This window comes from Schistosoma mansoni (genome assembly GCF_000237925.1).
Source record: "Schistosoma mansoni, WGS project CABG00000000 data, supercontig 0229, strain Puerto Rico, whole genome shotgun sequence".
Lineage (NCBI taxonomy): Eukaryota > Metazoa > Platyhelminthes > Trematoda > Strigeidida > Schistosomatidae > Schistosoma > Schistosoma mansoni.
In genome coordinates, this window is record NW_017386095.1 from 55,536 (window position 1) to 77,718 (window position 22,183).

Here is a 22,183-nt window from a genome sequence, read left to right on the forward strand (position 1 = left end):
TTTTTATTCCATTTAAATACTTCGTTAATAAGAAAAATCAGACCATAATTGTTTGATTTGTTTCTCTCATTTACCGATGAAAATTGGATGGTTATTATCTAACGGCATGGAATTGTTGTTTTCACCTAGATGTTCATCAGATTAGATAGAGGACTTTTTTCTCAATGAAATAAACGTGTGAATTTTAAGTGCTTGAAATGGATAATATGGTGCACATGGGCTCCAGGATCCTGAGGGAACAAATGGCGTATGAATCAATCGTTGGTCACCGACTACCATGGGACTGCATCTCTTTACGATGCTCCATTGTCTTGTGGATCAGACCTTTAGGTCAAAGGCTCCGGGTGTGGTCCTTTAAGAAAACCACCTGTTTCAGTTTGGGCACCTTGGCAGTATCACAGCCCTCATACAAATCAAACGAGATTTGTGTGGCACATATATATTTGGTGCCCCTTTGTACCAATATTTATGTGTTTAAATAAATAAATAAATAATACTTGATGAAGTGAATTGGCTTGTTAGTTTAGGTTTAGTGGTGGAACTTTACTAAACTGACAAATTAATCAGATTTAAAATAGTAACTGTTGGATTCTTGAAGGAAATCAAATATTTAATGGCTTATAGCTTGTACATTATTAAGAAGTTGAAAATTGATAAGTTTATCAATGTGCAGTGACATAGCAAATATAGTGTGAGAGCTAATGCACAAGAAACGCTTTATTTTAAAGAAGATGGAGTCTGAAACAGTAATTGCTTGTCGAGTGTATTCAATTTGATTCCGAACATAGTCAAGGGTTTTTATGAAGTCTCTCAGGGTCCCTCATTTATTATGACTCAACCAAAACAGAAAAATCATTCATTTGTGTATGGTTTATGCAGTCAGGGACTAACACTTAGACGGAGGACTAAAGAGCGTTTGTTTGTTTATTAGGATACAGTTATAATTATCAGACTGTCGTTCATATGCCCCAGTTTATCGATCTTATATGTAGCGTCCACTCTAATAGTATTGAAGCAATTTGGCAAAGATTAAGGTCTTGTTTTCACATTTATATAAAGCCTCTACAGTTAAAATAATGTTGAGTTATATGGACGACTATTAATAATGTAAAATTACTATATACCTTTAATGTTTTTGATTTCGTGACTAATTATTCATTTGTAACATTTGCATTCGGACTAACAAATAACTGGATGAAATTTGGAGGGGTCTCTTTTGAAGTCTCTCTCTCTAGTCAATATAGCATAGTTTCACCGGTTTACATTTGAAAAGCGACTATAGCTGAGGAAGAAATCAAGAAACTAATCTATGGTGAAAAGGGTATTCATTTCTATCAGCACATGGAAGTATCCGCTTTTTTGCTGATTTAGTAGCAAGAAAGATTAAAGTACTGGGTTTTCAGTTCGTTTACAGCAAATTTTACTTACGAACAATTGATGATCCTTCTAAAACAACTCAGTGATTGGGAACTCGAATAGAAAGGACGTTTGTCATACAATGATACTTCAATGTTAGTAATTCATACTCTAATATAAAAGATGGGTTTTTCAAGATAAATTTATATTCCTTTAACAATCCGAAAATCGAAAACAAACAACTCTTTACAGTAACATGCAAAGACTTTGGAGCACATAACGAGGTCAACAGACTAAAAGTGGTGACAACTAATCAGGGCAAAACAAGTGTTATTTCAGTAATAGGAATTAGGGAAATGTCATCGAGGTTATCCGGTAAAAAAATAATATATGGATGTACCAATCATAACCGAGAACGTGATATTTAGTTTTTTGCTTGAAATTCAAATGTGCATGGCATGCAGCAAAATTACTTTTGTATGCTGCCCAAGACGCTCAGCATGATACCATATTATTTCCTGTCTCTATTATCACAGTAAAAACCATAGTGTCAAACGTATGAAATGTTTAATCCCGTCTCTTCTGATTATATATAACAGCTAAATCTTAGTCTTGAGACAAACCTTGACCCGGTAGCACTATAGTGAAGGAGAACACAGGTGAGGACACTGATTATATTTAGTACAAAATTACAGAGTTTATAAAATAGAAAAATCATACTGTAATACTTTATCTGCAAAATGTTCATTAATTGTGTCAGACCTCATTGTTCCTGCAGTTTCATAGCAATTGCTTTCTGTTCCCATTCTTTCCTTCTCAATTTTTTGCTGCCAGACATTCTATCCTGACTTGCGATATATACTACTTATGTCGATATAAGTAGTACACACCAAAGCACTACATTTTGTATATGGGTTAACCAGATAGCATCTCTTGTATTTTTGAGTGGAGTTCATTCATTCTTATGGCTACAGAGCAATTCGATATTATAGGCGATGTCAACTTGTGATTAAAACCCCTAACTTCTACTCTAATAGGAACAATTTAGAAACTCTTAAAAATCTAAGTCCTTATAAAGGTTCGAGAATATGGAAAATCTAGATTCAAGTATATGAGCTTATATTATCGTTGTTTTTCAAACTTATAGGTAGAGTAACCTGTCGAAGACATTAGTAGATTTATTAATTACATAAAATCAGTCCACACTTCGTAGTATTATTGTTTGGTTTCCTATAGGCTATCCATGTATAGAAGCTACTTTCTGATCGGCTAAAAACAAAATGGAAATCCTTCATGGTTGTTTTAATCACGGTTCTTTTGTCGATTATCCTTTAAAGAAAGAACTAAGGTGTAACAACAAAAGACTAGATAACTTAATCAACTACAATAGCAACAAGACACACTACTCTTATGTATTTCCTCCACCAAATGTCTTCCTAGGAATGTGTCTATTTGTCCTAATTGACTTTATTTATTTTTTTTTAGCTTCAATAGACTAAATCATTTCACTGTTTATGCATGACTTCACATCGTTACATATCCCCAAGTCTGCCTTTTAGCTAAGTAGATCTTTTTGGTTATAGTCTGCAACAAATGTTATAGTCAGTGCGTCCTGAGTTTTCGTGGCAATTAGGTCAATTTGTACTCACTTCTGAATTAAAATACACAGAGGACTCACTCTTTAGATTTTGTATTCTGAAATCTTTTAGTAAGTGGGTCATTTAAAAACTTTCGATTTCACCAATAAGCTTACTGTCCCCAAAAATATCTTACTACTACGGAGTCTGAAACGAATTTATTAGTGAGAATATTATTTTATTTAAATCGGTTGGTTACATTTCAAATAAAGATTCATGTAACATATGCACATCTTTACTAGATGACAATACACTACCAACTAATAATAAGCAGTATAGTTTAGAAACAATACTCAGACAGCACTCAAACTTGGAAACACAGTAATCTATAAAAGAAATTTATCTGAATTATCTTTTGAAACATTTTACGTTACTGAATTCTTCCCTTCAACTTTGATGTAATAACACTGTATGAAATGAATTTCCTCCTATTACTTCTAATATTTATAGACATTACTATCTACGTTCTCATAGAATCAGCATATCACTACTTGTTATTCATGAAACATATATCCTTTCTGATGTTACTCTCTAATCATCTAATTGACATAAAGCAGCTACACCACGATTAATCCAATGCTCTTGTGGTTGATTTGTTTTCATATCAATATATAATACAAAATTTGTTGAATGTCCTGTTGTTGATAGAACACCACGTCGAGCAGATGTTTTGTAGACTGGGCAAGTATAGGTTGATTCACGATTGATTTCATTCAATTTTTTTGGAATAAGCCAAATCTAATGTGTACAGAAAAAGTGAAAAAAATTTATACGGTATAATGTATAGCCTTTAAAACAGACTGAATTTGTCATATAATAGACCTACTAACAGGTTTGATGTCACAGTATAGTTTGATTGATATTCAAATAATAAACTCAATCAACTCGAGGTTTTGGACATAAGTTGCATACTTTTGGAGGATATGGTAACCTTTACATATCTGGGCAGCATCATTGATGAACACGGTGGATCTGATGCACATGTGAGTGCAAGGATTAACAAAGCAAGAGCAGCATATTTACAACTAAAGAACATCTGGAACTCAAAACAATTGCCAACCAACACCAAGATCAGAATTTTCAATGCAAATGTCAAAACAGTTCTACTGTATGGGGCGGAAACGTGGAGAACTACGGAAATCATCATCCAGAAGATACAGGTGTTTATTAACAGTTGCCTACGCAAGATACTTCGGATCCGTTGGCCAGACACTATCAGCAACATTCTACTGTCGGAGAGAACAAACCCGATTCCATCCAGTGGAGGAAGAAATCAGGAATAAGCGCTGGAAGTGGATAGGACACACTTTGAGGAAATCACCGAATTACGTCACAAGACAAGCCCTCACATGGAATTCCAAAGGCGAAAGGAGAAGAGGAAGACAAAAGAATTCAATACGCCGAGAAATGGAGATAGACATGAGAAGAATGAACAAAAGTTGGATAGAACTAGAAAGGAAGGGTGAGGACAGAGTGGGTTGGAGAATGATGGTTGGCGGCCTATGCTCCATTGGGAGTAACAGGCGTAAGTAAGTAAGTAGTGTAATTTTGATCGTCAACGAAATTAATATTTACTTGAAGAGATCAGATAATTCTTCATGAAGTATGATTTATTATGTTATTTGTAAATCAGTTAGTTAATAATAAGTGAATTAAGTAAAAAGGCAAATTGACATTTATTAGTCCTATTGATGAAAGTACATTACTTGTAGGTTGCTCGATTCAATTTGAAATCTTTTTTTTGACATCATCATCAGTACCTACCTCTACTTCACAAGAGTCTGTATGAATAATACATTTTCTCTTTCACTTTTAAACTGTTATATCTCAAACTCAGATTTCTTAGTCTGTCGCTTAATACTTGAGCACTCGAACGCCCGAACCCTCCCAAGTCACAAATCAGAAGACAAGTAGAAGGGATGCTATTCCGAACAGTGTCGATTATGATACAAAATTGTCAAGTATTTATAGTTTTTAGTAGAAACGAAATCATCATTATAGTTATTCAATCGGCACACGGGGAGTTATCGGCATTGTCCAATGGGGAAGCTACACGTAGTAATTCTAGGATATTCTTCCAAAAGCTGATTGGATGGAATATGTCCGGCTCCTTCTGGGCTTCTCAGAGCTTCCTCAACTTCACCTGTGGACCATCCTCACATAAACCATACAGACTAATTAAATTATTTGACGTTAAGTGATTTTAAGCATTTGTAACTGAGCCACAGATGTATGTTACTAACAAGATGCCGCTTATCAACATACTGTATCTACTATTTTGAAATAAACTTATATTCTCTATAAAGTTTGTATCTACGTCACATTCAGTGAAGTTATCAGTAATCTGTTGAGGTGAGATGTTAACATTAATCGGTTGTTGTGAAGTAATTAATATCATGTTGTTTTATTCATTAGTTCTGACCGCTTTTCATATTTCAATAATTAGTTGTAAAGGTTATATACAACATTGAACACAAGTTCCTTTTATAATTTCTTACTATTTTTTTAACTACTAGACAGCTAGTCCACCATGAGGAACCTAAAAGCACTGGACGGTCATTCCTACATAGTAAGGGACTCCTCAGCAGTGCGCATCCACGATCCTGCACACAACACTCGAACTCAAGACCTTCGGTCTCGTGCGTGAACGCTTAACCTCTAAACCACTGGTCCGGCATCCAACGGTGTTAATGTCTGATTTCAATTGATCCATGATGTTGAGCAACCATTCATCCAACTGTCTGAGGTAGATACCTGTCTCTAGCCGACACAGATTGGACTCCACTGGTTACGGCTTTTCACCAGAACTCCAGGAAATCCGCCTTGAAGCCAGTTACTAGTGAGCACAAGATAATTATTATCAAGTGGAGGTTTGTGGAGGTTGTAGTAATTTTAATAGTTGAATTCATGAATTTATATAAGCTAAACTGCCATGAAAAACCTGGAAACACTGGATGACCATTTCGTCCTAGTATTCGACTCCTCAGCAGCGCGCATCGATATATTTTGTAAACAGTTTATCAATAGAATGAATAAAACCTATTATCAGTTCAATTATCTGAAATTATTAATGAAAATTTTATTGTTAACCTTTTAAATTTCACAGTAACGACAACAACTTAGTATCCTAATATTCACAATTGATTGATCACTAGGTGGTGATCAATGTGATGCGTGTCAAATCCTTCTTAGTGCTGATCGAATGCTATCGATCAAGTTGCAGTGTGGCCACTAGTCAAGGTGGCTTGACACTGCGTGCACTATATATTGAGGTAAGATGGTGGTTGGAGGTGATCAACATGAAACCCTGGACCCGGATTTCGTGCTGTTTGGCACTCGTCAGTAAGGTGTACCTGTAATTTTGAGGGAACTGGTGCTCCCTGACGGATTCAACCCAGTATCATTCTGCTTCACAGTCAGAGACGTTACCATTGAGCTATTTAGGCCACGACCGATCTCCTGTAAAAATGAGATGTAATCACAATTGATTGATCACTGGGTGGTGATCATCTAGCTGACCAGTACCAAGTAGCACAAAACCCGGGTCCAGGGTTTCCTGTTGACCACCTCCAACCACCATCTTATCCTAATATGGAGCTTTCATCATCTTTCTGAACAACATTATCATCAAAAACTTCTATTTTATCTATTTCATAAAAACAAAATTAATTTCAACTTACAACTGGCATAATATCAAATAATATTTTAGATTTTGATTCATTTAAACAATGATTCATTATATCCCAACGTGCACCTTCTAAAAATAATCCTGTTATATAAGCACCATCATTTGGTTTCATAAAATCACCATATTGTTCCTTAGATCTTTTTAATTGATTTAAATTATTATTTATCATTAATGATTTACGTCTATTATCAATAATGGATGATTGTCTTGGTGGTATAGATGATATATTGTCCAATATATTGATTATATTTAAATAATTTGTTGTTATTTGAAATGTAAAACCAATTGTATCTATGGGTATTGTATATTTTCTTGCATAATTTTGTAATATACCAGTTAGAAATGATTGAGTAAAATAAAAACCTGATATCCAAAATACTGGTGGTGTATCATAGATTAACCAATTAGTGAAGAATTTCAATCTATGTGATTAATAATGGAGTATAAATTGAAGAAAAGAAGTGTTATTAGAAACTGGGGTTTCTATGGCGATTGTAGTAATTTAGTAGTTGGATACATGAGTCAGTTAAAGCTACACCACCGTGGAAAATCGCGCTCATGGGGTTCGAACCCAGGACATTCGGTCTCGTGCGAGAACGCTTGCGCACTGTTTAGGAGTCACATATTAGGACAAAACGGTCATCCCGTGCTTCCAGGTTTTTCATAGTGGTCTAGCTTTAATTAACTCTTAAATTCAACTATTAAAACAAATAATCCGAAAACTTAAAAGATAATAGTAAATTATCTTGTTAGTTGAATTATTATTGTTAATGGTTAATGTATGATGAAGATAAAGTTTACCAATAGCCATGAATGTGAAATATCTACAGTTTACTAGTTTTATTTTAGGAGTATTTCCATATTTTCTTCTGGCATTATCAGTGTCTCGTTTTAATTAGTTTCAGACGTGTTTTGCGTAGTGGTTCTGAGATTACATGGATTACTGTGGTGTCGTTTAGTCATTTGTTCTACTTTGAATATTTTGATTATTTTCTCTTTTTCCCCCAAATGCCCTGATACGGCCGAAAGTGATGAGAGTCCGCTCTCCTTCTCGAAATGCTCTCACATGGCCTCTGTCAGGGAAGTCCTACTCACTGCCTTCTCGTGGTAGGGGTGTTTTTTACGAAATTAAGAGAACGAAAAGCGAATTTCCGGAGCTTTAACCGGGTTGGTGGACACGGCGAGTCCACCTAGGGGAGTTAAAAAAAACCCTTATTCCAAACCAATGGTGCACATGGGCTCCAGTATCCTGAAGAAACAATTGGCGTATGAACCTATGGTTGGTCACGGCTACCATAGGACTGAATCTCCCCACGATGCTCCACTGTCTTGTGGATCAGACCTTTAGGTCAAAGGCTCCGGGTATGGTCCCCTAAGAAAACCACCTGCTTCGGTTTGGGCACCCAGGCAGTATCACAGCCCTCACACAAGTCAAATGACATTTGTGTGGTGCATATATATCTGGTGCCCCTTTGTACCAATATTTATGTTTAAATAAATAAATAATAAAATACGCCCGTCCACCACTACTGACCTCGAGCCAGTACCTAGATTCCTATTGGTCCACTATTCGTTACCTCTTCTCTATCTCCTGTTTTGAGTCAGGAGATAGCAGACAACCTTTACCACACCTAACATTATTATTGAAAAAAATACTAACGTATATTAGAGGCAACATAATTAGTTTAATAGTTTTATTTCCAATTAAGCCGCCTTGTAAACAATATTCTCCGGTAGACAGCATTTTCAACAATTCATAAAAATAAAATCCAACCGTTGGCGACTTCAATATACGTCTACGATATAGGATATTCCCTTAATGCAATACTTAATACCTGAACTTAATATTCTGATCATTGAAAGTATTTAAGAAAATTCCAACTCTACTAACAAGTGATAGGAGAAAAGGATAAATAATGCCTAATTCCTTGAATATCTCTTCTTTTCAGAATATTAATCTCAATTTAAAAGCCTTGTTTATAATGATAACATATTGAATTCAATTATATTAATCTTAGGAACGTCAAGACAGTCCTACTGTACGGAGCTGAAACGTGGAGAACTAATACATCCATCGTCAAGAAGGTACAAGTATTTATAAACAGTTGTCTACGTAATGTAGTCAACATTCACTGGCCGGTTACTATCAGCAGCAACGCTTTATGGGAAAGGATAAACCAGCTTCCAGCTGAAGAGGAAATTAGGAAAAGATGTTAGAATTGGATCGGACATACATTAAGGAAATCACCAAACTGCATCACGAGGCAAGCGCTAACTTGGAATCTGGAAGGGAAGCGGAAAAGAGGAAGGTCAAATAACACATTCCGTCGGGAAATAGAAGCAGATATGAAAAGGATGAATGTTAACTGGAAAGAAGTGGAAAGGATTGCTTGGGACGAAGTTGGATGGAGAATGCTGGTGTGCGGCCTATGCTCCTCCACGAGGGGTAACAGGCGTAAGTAAGTAAGTAAGTAAGTAGGAACCTTGTTTATGAGTTTACTGAATAAGTGAAACATTTAATTGTTTAAAAATAAATAAACAAATTGTTTACCTATATAATAAATCTTGTATATAACTTCCCAAAGGTTTAAGTGATGGAAATGATTTCGCTGCCCAAACACTTGGTAATTTACCAATTAATATTGAATTAAATACATCTTCTAAGTCAGCTGACATGACAACTAATCCTTTGATAGCTTTTTGTAAGTCTATTAATGTTGTACGTACAACGCTAGTTAAGCGATTAAATCGTATTAATTCTTGTCTAAGCACAGTATTCATTGATTCTTCATATCTGACAGGATAATTATTAATTACCTGATAACAAAAAAATATGTATACAAACGAAATGAAAATATGTAACTGATGAAAGAAACTATTTCGTTAGGTATTTATGTTTATTACATGTATTTGTAAGCGACATTCACTATGGAATTATATCCATTGAGGTTCTATTGAATACCAGAGAGTATTAGACAGCTGTTTCGTTTTTGAGTGAAACTCTGCTCTAGTATGCATATGAAACTACTCAATGGATCGTATTCACGACTTACCGGTTTTTCCAATCTAGTTGTAATCTATAAGTGTGAATTCGACCAGGAGTTTGACCAACAGGCCTAGTGATTCTGATTTCGACTCTGGGTGGGGACACTTTAGAAAAGAATTCAAGACTGAGATGAATTAAATATCCTTTGGTACCTATTAGTACTCCAAGTAAGACCAATCCGTGGGAAATATCACTCAAAAATCAAAGTGATATCCGGAAAACTGTTAATCAAGGTACATATAGATCTGTTTCCCACATTGCAGCTTCATTCGTAATTACACCACTTAATCATATCAAGTAGTTTGAGTATGTTTGATGATTTTTAATATTCAAGCATAGTGTCTCAGAGGAAACCAGTTTCCAATTGTTCGTAGTCCACTACGCATTTTGTTCATTTTTTTACGACTTGTCTAATTTCAAAATATTGCGTTATGTACTTCCTGGAGGTTCTGTATTCTCCTTGATACACATGTGTGCTGTTTTTAGATTGAAAGCTCGCGTAGTAACTTAACTTTTTTAAATGACTGAAGGAAAGACTTCATCTTTGACTGTACTTTTTGGCGTTACTGGTGTTTGGAAGTTCTGGTATTCAAAGTTTATCAGTTCCTAGTGCTTCAGTTGTCTAGATAACAGTATAGTTGCTTGATATCAGGATTTCATCCGTAATATTAATGTCACCTATCATGTTAAATTGATTATTTTTAACTTATGAGAAATTTAATAGCCAAATTTGATTATTTGGAGGAAATGTTGTTGTAACAAAACTGAGAGTCAAGCATAAATGAATAACTATTTGTGATTCCTTAGCAGTGATCACCTCTAAATATCACATATGATCGAACCCAAGGCATTAGTATATCACAATAAGTATATTACTAGAATAGGGTTGTGGAAATTGCTAAGTTTAGGTTGAGATCATGAGTAGATCAATGTTAGGTTAGCATTGAAAACCTGGAAGCAGTGGACACCCGTCTCGTCCCAGTACGGGACTCCTCATCAATAAGCATCCAAGATTCCGCATGCAGAACTCGAATCCAGGACCTTCGGCTCCACGCATGAACTCTTAACCTTTAGACCACTGAACTGGCAGCCAGCGGTTTTAACGTCTAACTCCAAAGAATCCATGGTATTATGCGAATATTTTCCATTGTCTTCGGTCGGTAACTGCCTCACATTATCTTTAGACGTGGTATGAGTACGATGGAAAGCAATTGACCTATAACTGTCTCACTTCCAAAATATTGCAACAGATGAATTCCGTTTGTACTGGAAATCGATTTTAACATTTAATTAGAATCTACAAAAGCCTCTTAAATCAAAATAGTATATGGTCATCAGGTAAATGAGAAGTTGTTCAGTCATCTACTTATCAAGGACAATGCATGCTTAGCTTCTGGTCAACTTCACGTTCTATAGAAGTTAGCTGCTAAAATAAAATCATATCCGTCTGTGACTAGAGAAGCTTTATTAATGTAGTTCGGTTAGAGAAAATCAAACTTATACTAAATAGTTCCTTCTGAATAGTAGGTCATCAGAAAGCGTGGGGATTATGTTTAAAATAAGGACATGACAAACATGCTATCCAATGAAATGAATGTGTTATAAATCTCAGTGAACTGTTAGATTTATTATTTGGCCGATAGAATTTAAACTATTTTTTCTCGTTTAGTCTATTTTTACTCATATTTGTAGGAAATTACCATACAATTAGGATTTTAATGAATTTGTAAGAGTTATTTAGGTCTTCCCGTTTTTGCTGCTGTGAGGTGTGCATCGTAAGTGGATTACTTCAATACTGATATCAATACACAAGCATTTTAAATCGTGTCTGATAGTGGTTGGTAATAAAATTGAGAACTCGCGTTTCACAATACTCGGAACTCGTCAGTCGGATGTACCTACATTCCAGTGCTCATGTTGATGATATTTGAGGCGGAAGTCGATGGGTTCGAGTTCCGATGTGAATATCAACACATGCAAATACATATCAAATATAAATAAGCAATAAATGGGTAACACTTAGTTTAACTCACTTCTTTTAAATCAAAATCTGGTGGAAGTTTTGATAAAATATCTGCAGCTAATTCTTGTACAATTGATTCTGGTGATTTACCAGCTGTATCTTTTTGTCTTGGTAATGTTAATAAAATTCCAGAAAATAACTTTACATAATGAAAGTGAGCAGAGAAGAAGAGAAAATGTAGGTGAACATATTTCAATATATTTAATCTCTTCTAAATGATCAATCAGGAACAACTTACTGACTTACGCCTGTTACCCCTCGTGGAGGAGCATGATAAGAAACTGTAAAGACCTTTTAATCTCGGAAATTCTTTTAAACGGAAAGATTGTCATGCCCAAACCTTCCATATGCTGATTATTATTATTATTATTGAAGAATGCTTCTTGAAGTAATTCAATTTCATTATGTAATCAAGGGTAATTACAGTTTTTAAATATAATATAAGTTGAAATTATAGTAGAGTAATCTAGTAAACAGATGGTTATGACCCATTGAAAAAATATATTCAGTTGATAGCAAAACTCAAAACCTGAGTATCACTTAAGAGAATAAATTCCTCCCCCTTACCAGATTGAAGGTCAATACGTCATTCATTATCTACATTACCTGATAAACTTGACAAATGACGTATAAATGATCATAGACTTATAATCACCTTTAACACTTGATAAGCATAAGGATAAAATAATTTAGTGACCCGATATCTGACTCTATATCAAAAGGCTGCGAGTTCGAATCACATCATGCTCACTACTTTGGTGAACCTGTATCTAACTTTAGTTAGATCGCATGAATGTTTGTTATGAAAATATACATATCGTCATCCCTTGTATATAATAACGGAATAAGATAAGTCAAATATTTAGAACCCTATATAAATGTATCCTCTTCAAAATTACTCATGATAAGAATTATAATTTACATTAATTTTGAAATTCCGCTATAGAACTTTGAATGAGTTTCATCAGTTTGAAATATTTCAAGTGTCTCTCAATCTACGTTAATCAAACTTCTTCCGGCTAATTGATCTTGTAATTACTGCTCAGATACAATAGAGTTTAAGTAACTGTAACAGTTAGTGAGTAACTTTGATATTTGTTGGCTGGTAAACCAGGAGTTTGTTTACTTAAAATTTTAATTCATTCTATTACTTGATTGAAAGAATTCTATTGGTTGGTTGAATCTAGTATTGAACTAATCATTGTAAGGTATTTAATTATTTTTCTATTATGACTTTAGATTGGTTAAAAATGTTGCCTGCTTCAATAGTACATATGGTTTTTAGAAAGAATAGTTGTATTTCATATCATTCCAGATGTTGTCTATAACAACCCTTTAGATTATATTAAATGATGATTTTCAAATAAATTTCTAGTGATTCATTAAAAAAAGTGAAATAAACATTGTTGAAAGAGTGAGGTCAATTGAAGCTAGACCACCATGAAAAACCTGGAAGCACTGGACGGCCAAATCATCCTATTGTGGGACTCCTCAACAGTGCTCATCCACGACCTCACCTCGCGAGATTCGAACTCAGGACCTACCAGTCTCGCGCCAGAACACTTGACCGATAGACCACTGAGCCGGCATTCGATGGTGTTTATGTCTAACTCCAACCAATCCACGAAGTTGAGCAACCGTTCACCAATTGTCTTCAGTGAGTTCCTGGGCTCGAATCTCGTGAGGCGAGGTGCGTGGATGCGCACTGCTGAGGAGTCCCACAACAGGACGAAACGGGCTGTCTTGTGCTTCCAGGTTTTTCCTGGTGGTCTAGCTTCAATGGACTCACGCTTTCAACTATGAAAATACTAAATCTCCACAAAAAACCCCTTCTGAAAATAAACATTGACTAATTAATTACTTGGAAAGTTTCTTGATTATCTTTAGTGATATCGGCATTATCATGAAGACCATAAACTTCCGGCGTTGGATTTAATGGCAATGAACGTATATAATCAATGAAATTTTGGGCTGTACCATCAGCGGGACAATAATATATACCAGATGGTGAAAACCTATAATATATTCAAAAGAATAAGGTGTACATATGTATAAAATGCTCATTCTACATATTTTTTTGGGATCTTTAAGGCTTATTGATATAAATCATATCATTAGAACAAGTTAAATGGATTAGGACTCAAGCCCAAGAATTGGCTACGTTACTAAATCCCCACTTTATATATTTTTAGTCGTAACAACAAAGAAGAAAATACCATTTTAGAAAACTGTAAAATTTAAGGAAGAAGGTGTTTCAAATTATTCAACACTGTAGAATTCAATTTCTTTCTCAAGATTTTTGTTGATTGAACATTATATATAGGACTAGGAGTTGGTTAGGAATTGAAAAGTATTTACCGGGTATTTAATTCTATTATATATCACCACTTCTTTTATCTACTATCAAATTAAGTAGTAATATAGAGTTCAATTATAACAAAAGAGTAAATTATTGATTTTGAATGAAGGTATAGTACAGAAGTTATGTACTCATATAAGCAAACGTTCATAGAACTTCTAATAATAACAGATTATAAATAGTGTACTAGTAGTAGTAAGCTAATTATTTCTAATGACGTTTTATGATTTAACTTCCTGCCGTTATGAAAATACAATCACAACTGGTTATATCAAATTGTGATAAAGAATTTATTAATAGTTAGTTCTATTCAAATATACTTTTTCTTATATCATGGTGAAGACATAAGTACGGGTAACTCCCAGGACCTATTCATGGACTATTATTCTATATGTATTCTTATTGTTTAACTATTGAGTAACTAGATTGTGTATATCTTACTTACTTACTTACTTACGCCTATTACTCCCAATGGAGCATAGGTCGGCGACCAGCATTCTCCAACCCACTCTGTCCTGAGCCTTCCTTTCTAGTTCTATCCAGTTGTTGTTCATTCGTCTCATGTCTGTCTCTATTTCTCGGCGTAATGTGTTCTTTGGTCGTCCTCTTCTCCTTTGACCTTCAGGATTACATGTGAGGGTTTGTCTTGTGATGCAGTTGGGTGATTCCCTTAAAGTATGTCCTATCCATTTCCAGCGCCTCTTCCTGATTTCTTCCTCTGCTGAAATCTGGTTTGTTGTCTCCCACAGTAGGTTGCTGCTGATAGTGTCTGGCCAACGGATCCAAAGTATATTGCGTAGGCAACTGATGGTAAACACTTGTATCTTCTGGATGATGATTTCCGTAGTTCTCCACGTTTCCGCCCCATACAGTAGAACTGTTTTGACATTTGTATTGAAAATTCTGATCTTGGTGTTGGTTGGCAATTGTTTTGAGTTCCAGATGTTCTTTAGTTGTAAATGTGCTGCTCTTGCTTTGTTAATCCTTGCACTCACATGTGCATCAGATCCACCGTGTTCATCAATGATGCTGCTGTGTATATCTATATTCATCTTACTATAAGCTTCATTTCGATCTATGAATTATTATTATACGATTTACTGTCCTTAAATTATACTCAGTTTATTGGTTATTGTCTCCCACGTTCAGAGCAACATTTGGCTTGATCTTGTACAAACATTATTTTCTATTTTATGGTGTGATGCGGTCTATCTGTCTGGTATATAAACCGAGTCTGCTTGAAATAAATGATTCATATAGCAGAAGCTGTAATGGGTGTTCTGGACTCAAATCGGAAGAGCTAGGCAGACAAGGGACTAATAAGGACGCTAGACTGCTCATACAAGTCAAACGTCATTGATTTTGCACAGTATTAAGTTTAGACAAGTCGCATTTCGATTGTTGGATAATCCACGTGATAAAAAGCTGGACATAAAGCCATAAGGTATCGGCAACGACCTTCTTTTATAAAGTCATAACACTTTTAAACAATATATGTTTCACAGTCCTTTTACCTTTAATATTCTACATTCATAATTTGCTGTATATGATTTATAAAATCATTATTTTGCCCACTTATGATTACTCTTCATCGCACAAGCAAGTGGCTATCAGGACTCAGTGGCCGAGTGGATAACGCGTTGGCGTTTGAAGCGAGGGTTCGAGTCCCAGAGTGAACATCAACTCTGAGATGCAGGTACATCCAGCTGATGAGTCCCAAACAGGACGAAACGCGCGTCCTGGATTCCAATGCTAACCACTATCCATCTTTGCTTACCATGCTTGCGAATTAAGGCTATATCGAGGCAATACGCACAGCATGCACATGTGCCAATTAGAGACTGACCAGTTGCAGTCCTAATACATCGATGGGAAGATTCAAACAAGTAATACTAAGTGAATTTACCCTTCATTAGTTTCAAATATAATCAATGAAGTTAAAAGAAGTCAATAGTCATAATTGAGTTTAATCAACTGGCTTTTGGGGATTAATTATCCACTGCTTTATTATGAAATATAATTATAAACTTTACTATGATGTTAATTCAATCATTTATTGTTAGATTTCTAATACTGTATCAGTTGAAATCACTCGTTAGTTCATAATCTTCCTCATTACCTTTTTAGTCTAGCCAATGTTTAACTGAAGTAGATCTAGGTAGCAGAGTAAATAACGGAATATTGCCTTTTATGGATGAGATGCTTCGTTGATGTAGGTGTTATTCTTCAGGGATTGTCATTGATTAATGTGTTATTAGAAACTAAGAAGCACTGACTTGAATTAGTGATCAAAAGGATCTAGAAACTAAGCTTACCTGTACAAAACATTTCAATAATAATGCATTTATGTGGAGATTTATTTTGAGATGAGTTCTTGAGGTTCAAGTTCGAAGTCATGAATGGGGCAATCTAATTGTGTGGTGTGTATAAAACAGTCGTGCATAGTTACGTTAGACAATTCTCATGCTATATCTCAAATATGTTGGAGTTAAAATATGAACCTTCTAGTTACGATTTGGTGGCTGCGATACCTATGTTTATTCTCTGGCAGGTTCTTGAATGTACACTGACGTAGAGTTCTATACTAGCAACAAAACAACTGTCAGATACTTCCTAATTTTCACTCATACCTCAACTATTGTCAATCTATGTTAAATACCAACAGAAAGAGACCTATCTATGTGCTAAGTCAATTATTTAATTGAAAAGACCTTGGTTAGTGGTCGCACTTCTCAACGACTTATCGAATTCCATTATGATGAAAAAACAAATGTATAACTTACTTATAATTTTCTTCTTCAATAATTCTTTTATTATAAAATATACCCAATAATGAAATTAGTAGTCGTCTATCTTTATCATCAGTTACACGTCCACCATAATTACATTCACCAGTAAGATAAGTTAATGCTTCAAATGGAATTTCATCATATTGATCTAAAAACATCTAAATTATTGAACATCAATTATATGGTATAAGAAGTTTGTAAAGATTGTTGAGTTTCATAGTCCACAACATGAACTAGTCTTAGACAACCATTGAGAACTAGGAAGTTAGAAATGTAAGCTGTAGGGTGTCAAGTCACTAGTCTGAAGGTTAAGTACTCTGAGAGATCTGAAAATACTGGATTAGATCCCTAGTGAAGTTTCTGATTCGGACTATTTGAGAGTCCTTTTTTCTAGGACGAAACCTTTTCTAGTGCTTCCTGGTTTACAATGGTTGTTTAGCTTAGGTCACTTCACAATGTAGACTAAAAAATAAAGAATTAACTTGAATATACGTTTTTATAACTATGAATTGAATACATAAAATTATAGCAAAACTGTCAACTTGGTTTTAAACGACCAATATATATGTATATTAATAGATCATTAAATAGTAACAAATTTCGTGTTTGTAGAGACCTTAATGGTGGTGGTTGTGTACCAATAGTTTTAGTGACCCATTACTGCATTTAGATTATGTTTGGATGTAACACGATTAGAGGTTAACCACAAGAAGCCTAAATGAACCTAAGTTTTAGGATAAGATGTATTCACAGTCGAGGTAACTGATGCTCCACAAGGTATTCAGATTTTTAAAAAAATTATGAAAAAAATGGAATAAATGATTTTTGCAGTATATGAATATTATTTTGTCAAGTCAGCATGGTCTTTGGAATTCTATCTTTCAAAGTTTAAACGTGATTATTAAATTCAGTAACTTATAACTAGATGCACTTACCTCGATAATAGATGGTTGGAAATTTATTGACATTTGAGTCTTACACATATATTTCACAACTTTTGATACTTACGAACAACACCATATCTCGATTCTCGAGGTAAGTTCATTACAGGCACCACCATCAGGCACATTGTTGCTAAACTATTTCTGATAGCAAACGGATTTCAGTAATTAAAATATTAAGGCTTAGGGATTCCTACTGATCACCCATAACTATACAATGTACTCTTAACATGTAATTGGAAACGCATTCTTCTAGTGCTAGACACATTCCATCAGTTCTATATTAACTTGTGTCATAGGGATTATATCGAGGCAACCCGCACAGAATACACATATGCCAACCAAGACTGCTCAAATCTCAGTCAAAATATTAACAATGGAATGATCTAAATCATTTTAAATTGAACTAAATCTCATATCCGTTTTACAAGTGAGTGGTTGTATAGATTCCGCAGCTAAGTGGGTTACACAGTGGCATTTGAAGCGAATGGTTCTGCTTTCGAGTATCAAAGTGAAATTCAACTCTTGGATGCAGGTACATTCAGTTTCAAATAGAATCAAAGGCACGTCCTGAATTTCATTGCTAATCACATTCTATCCATTCTATATTAAAACACTTTTCTGTTCGAAGTGTAGCAATACAGTTTTTGTTTAACTTATATCAGTCCGAGAGGAAAACTATCTTCTAAAAAGGGACATGCAAAGTACGCTAATGTGATCTACTCTTTAGTCTAACCTTCATTTGTCGTATACTTATACGTAGATCAGATTCATTAAATTCATAAGGAACATTCCAACCAAGTGGACCAAAATTACGTCGTTCTTGAACTAGTGCATGAAAAAAGCATAATCCAAACAACATCTTATGCCATACAGGATTCTATAACAAATAAAAAACAAGAAGAAAGGAAAACTTTATATTGAAATATCCTTAGGATATTCGATAATTAAACAAAGTATTGTTAGAAAATATTCTCAGCTGATGATGTTCTCCGAAATGACAACGAATGCTTCGTAGTTCAACTATCTGACTCAGATAATTCAATATCACTAAAACCCTAAATCATTCAGTTTCAATCCATTCCGAGTACTCTCTTTAGTTCTCTCATAAAGTGTGGTTGAAGTCATATGAAGAGTTTCTGATTGGCTGATTACTACACTGCTACTATGTTTAGTAGCATTCTAGAATTTTCAGGAAAACCCAAGGACTTCTAAAATAATATAAAAACTGTATTTTCTGTACATAAAGGAACCTTTGGAGTAAAGTGCTTCTCGTATATTTTTCCCCTTTTCTCTCGTGTTCAAGTCACTGTGTAGTTCTAGCTTGGGGGTACAAGACTAGCTTAGGATCCTAGTATAGCGATCAATCAGCAAGATATATCATTTTCAAAGACTGTTTCAACTACTATATCTTGGCCATCATTTACACATTTTGCATTTCAACGTAATAGTGCTCACAGTTTCACTTTTCAACCTATATCAGATATTTTCTCCTTTAATAGCTATTTTTCACTGAAAGTAATGTTATTAAATTTCACATTGATAATTAATCAAATTTTAACTGACATAATTATTCTAACAGTTGAATTCATTAGTCAATCTAAACTTAATCACCATTGAAAACGTGGGATCAATAGACAGCCATCTCGTCCTAGTTTGGGACTTCTTAGTTATGAGCATCCACGATCTTGTACATGGGACTCGAATCCAGGACCATTGGTCTCGTGAGTGAACGCTTAACCTCTAGACCACTGAGCCAGCTAAAAGGTTGGTCAAGATCATGGATAGATTGAAGTTAGACATGCTAGGACGGAATGGCTATTCAATATCTCCAGGTTTTCAATGGTGGTCTAACTTAGATTGATTCATGAATTTGACTGTTAAATGTTAAAGAATCATTTTAGTCGAAAAAAACATCTAATTCTACAAGACTCATGAAATGATGAGAGTGTTTTTAGAAATACTACAATATCTGTTGTGAACAAAGTGATGAAGAATGTTTTTTTTTGTTTTATTCAGTAATCAAAATCATTTTAAGATCAGTTAGATCTACAAAGTGCTACACAATAGTTTCACAAAGGCATTGTGCGTAATAATGAAGTATATGTGGCTGACGGGTAATCTAAGTAAACTAAGGAATACTCAAAATTTTTTATGACATATTTATGACTAAGCATTTACTGGATTGGATATCTAGTAGTCAAAAGTTTCTATTATAGTTGATGCTTATTGCTTCACCTTTTTAATTGTTAACAGTGGAGATAATTTTGCCGTAACTCATTTATCAATTAAAAGTTTAGTTTGATAGTATTTTATAACATTGTTTTTGTGAAGGCTTGAGATTAATACCTAGTTATTCAATAACAAAATAGGTGAAGTGAAGTTCTAACGTTTTATCCATTTTATACTTGAGATCATGAGTCAATGGAGGCTAGACCACCATGGAAAATCTGGAAGCACTAGACGACCATTTTGTCCTAATGTGGGACTTCTCAGCAGTGCGCATCCACGATCCCGCCTCACGAGATTAGAAACCCAGGACCTATCAGTTTCATGTGGGAGCACTTAACCGATAGACCACTGAGCCGGGCTCCAATGGTGTTAATATCTAAATTCAACTAATCCACGAAATGTAGCAACCATTTACTATTGTCTTGAGTGAGTTACTATCTCTCAACAGACCCGGTTGAACTTCACTGGCCACCGCTTCTCACTAGAATTCCACGAAATACCTCATGCAGACAGTCACTAGTGAGCATATGATCATTATCAGAAGGGGGTTTTGTGAAGATTTTGTATACTATATGAAATTACTAAAATTTCCACAAAACCCCCTTCTGATTTGATCCATTTGTTGAAATCTTAAAGCTTAACTATAAGGTCACCATATTATTGAGGAGATTTATTTATTTATTTATTTAAACACATTAATATTGGTACAAGGAAGCATCAGATACATATGCGCCACACAAATCTCATTTGATTTGTGTGAGGGCTGTAATAATGCCCAGGTGCCCAAACTGAAGCAGGTGGTCTCCATAGGGGGCCAGAACTGGAGCTTTTGATTAAAGGTATGATCCACAAGACAGTGGAGCATTATAAGGAGATGGAGTCCCAGGGTAGCCGATGACCAACGATTGATTTATACGCCATTTGTTCCCTCAAGATACTGGAGTCCATGTGCACCATTGGTTTGGAATCAGTGTTTTCCAACTTCCATAGGTGGACTTGCTGTGTCCACCAACCCGGTTAAATCGCTGGACATTCGCTTTTCGTCGTCTCACTTTCGTAAACAACATCCCTGCCACGAGAAGGCAGTGAGTAGGACTTCCCTGACAGAGGCTGTATACGTGTGGCCATGTGAGAGCATTTGGAGAGGGAAAGCAGACTCTCCCTACTCTCGGCCGTATCAGGGCATTTGGGGGCTATTGAAGAGATAACAAAGGATGAAAATTCTTACAACAAATAATATTCATTTGCTAATTACTAATCATTGTAGTGTACTAGACAAATGTTATATTTCATTCGTTTTGTTTTTATAAATATCTATTGTTTACTTACTTTTGTACAGCTATCATAGAATATTAGATCTGATATAGGATCATTTAAATAGGAACGTAATAAATTTGATCGTAAACCTTTTGGTGGTTCATTTGTCATTTTAACACCTATGAAATATATGAAAAGAAAAAAAAGTGAATACAGATGATAGTGTATAATTATTGTTTTTACATAATCTTGATAATTCAACAAGATAATTTATTGAAAAAGATTAAACTACACCCCATTGCACAAGCAAGTGACTATCAGGACTCAGTAGCTGAATAGATAACGAGATGGCCTTTGAAGCGAAAGGTACTGGGTTCGAGTCCCAGAGTGAACATCAACTCTGAGATGCAGGTACATCCAACTGACGAGTCCCAAATAGGACGAAATGCGTGTCAAACTGGATTCCACTGCTAGCCATTATCCATCTTTGCTTATAATGCTTGTGAAATAAGGCTGTATCGAGGCAATACGCACAGTATGCACATATGCCAATTAGAGACTGACCAGTTGCAGTCCTAAACACGAATGGGAAGATACAAACAAACAATACTAAGTGAATTTAAAGATCAAACTTTTTTTTAAAGTTACTTTTATAGAGATATGTTCTGTACTTTGACTAAGCAGGTCTAGAAGACCAATCACTTTAAAATAGCTATTTTGAGAGTTATATATATATAACGTTTCGTAAACAGAGATCAGTGGGTATACAAACATAGCAAAATGTTCAGGAGAAACGAAACATTAATGTCTATTCATAATGAATTCAAATGTATGAGTATATGGTATTTCAGTCAA

The 22,183-nt window shown here is 34.9% G+C and overlaps 1 protein-coding gene across 1 annotated transcript in view; it reads right to left on the reverse strand.

Annotated features, from left to right (window-relative positions):
• Positions 1 to 3,524: 3,524 nt before the first annotated feature.
• Positions 3,525 to 22,183, reverse strand: part of Smp_156080 (dynein heavy chain, putative) — a gene marked incomplete at both ends in the record, with an annotated part of 118,388 nt that continues 99,729 nt past the window's right edge. The window contains 9 exon segments of the mRNA XM_018791532.1: positions 3,525 to 3,731; positions 6,674 to 6,762; positions 6,862 to 7,103; positions 9,233 to 9,498; positions 11,761 to 11,956; positions 16,641 to 16,688; positions 16,893 to 17,056; positions 18,576 to 18,719; positions 21,401 to 21,507. Of these exon segments, the coding sequence (XP_018647318.1) occupies positions 3,525 to 3,731; positions 6,674 to 6,762; positions 6,862 to 7,103; positions 9,233 to 9,498; positions 11,761 to 11,956; positions 16,641 to 16,688; positions 16,893 to 17,056; positions 18,576 to 18,719; positions 21,401 to 21,507 (1,463 nt within the window).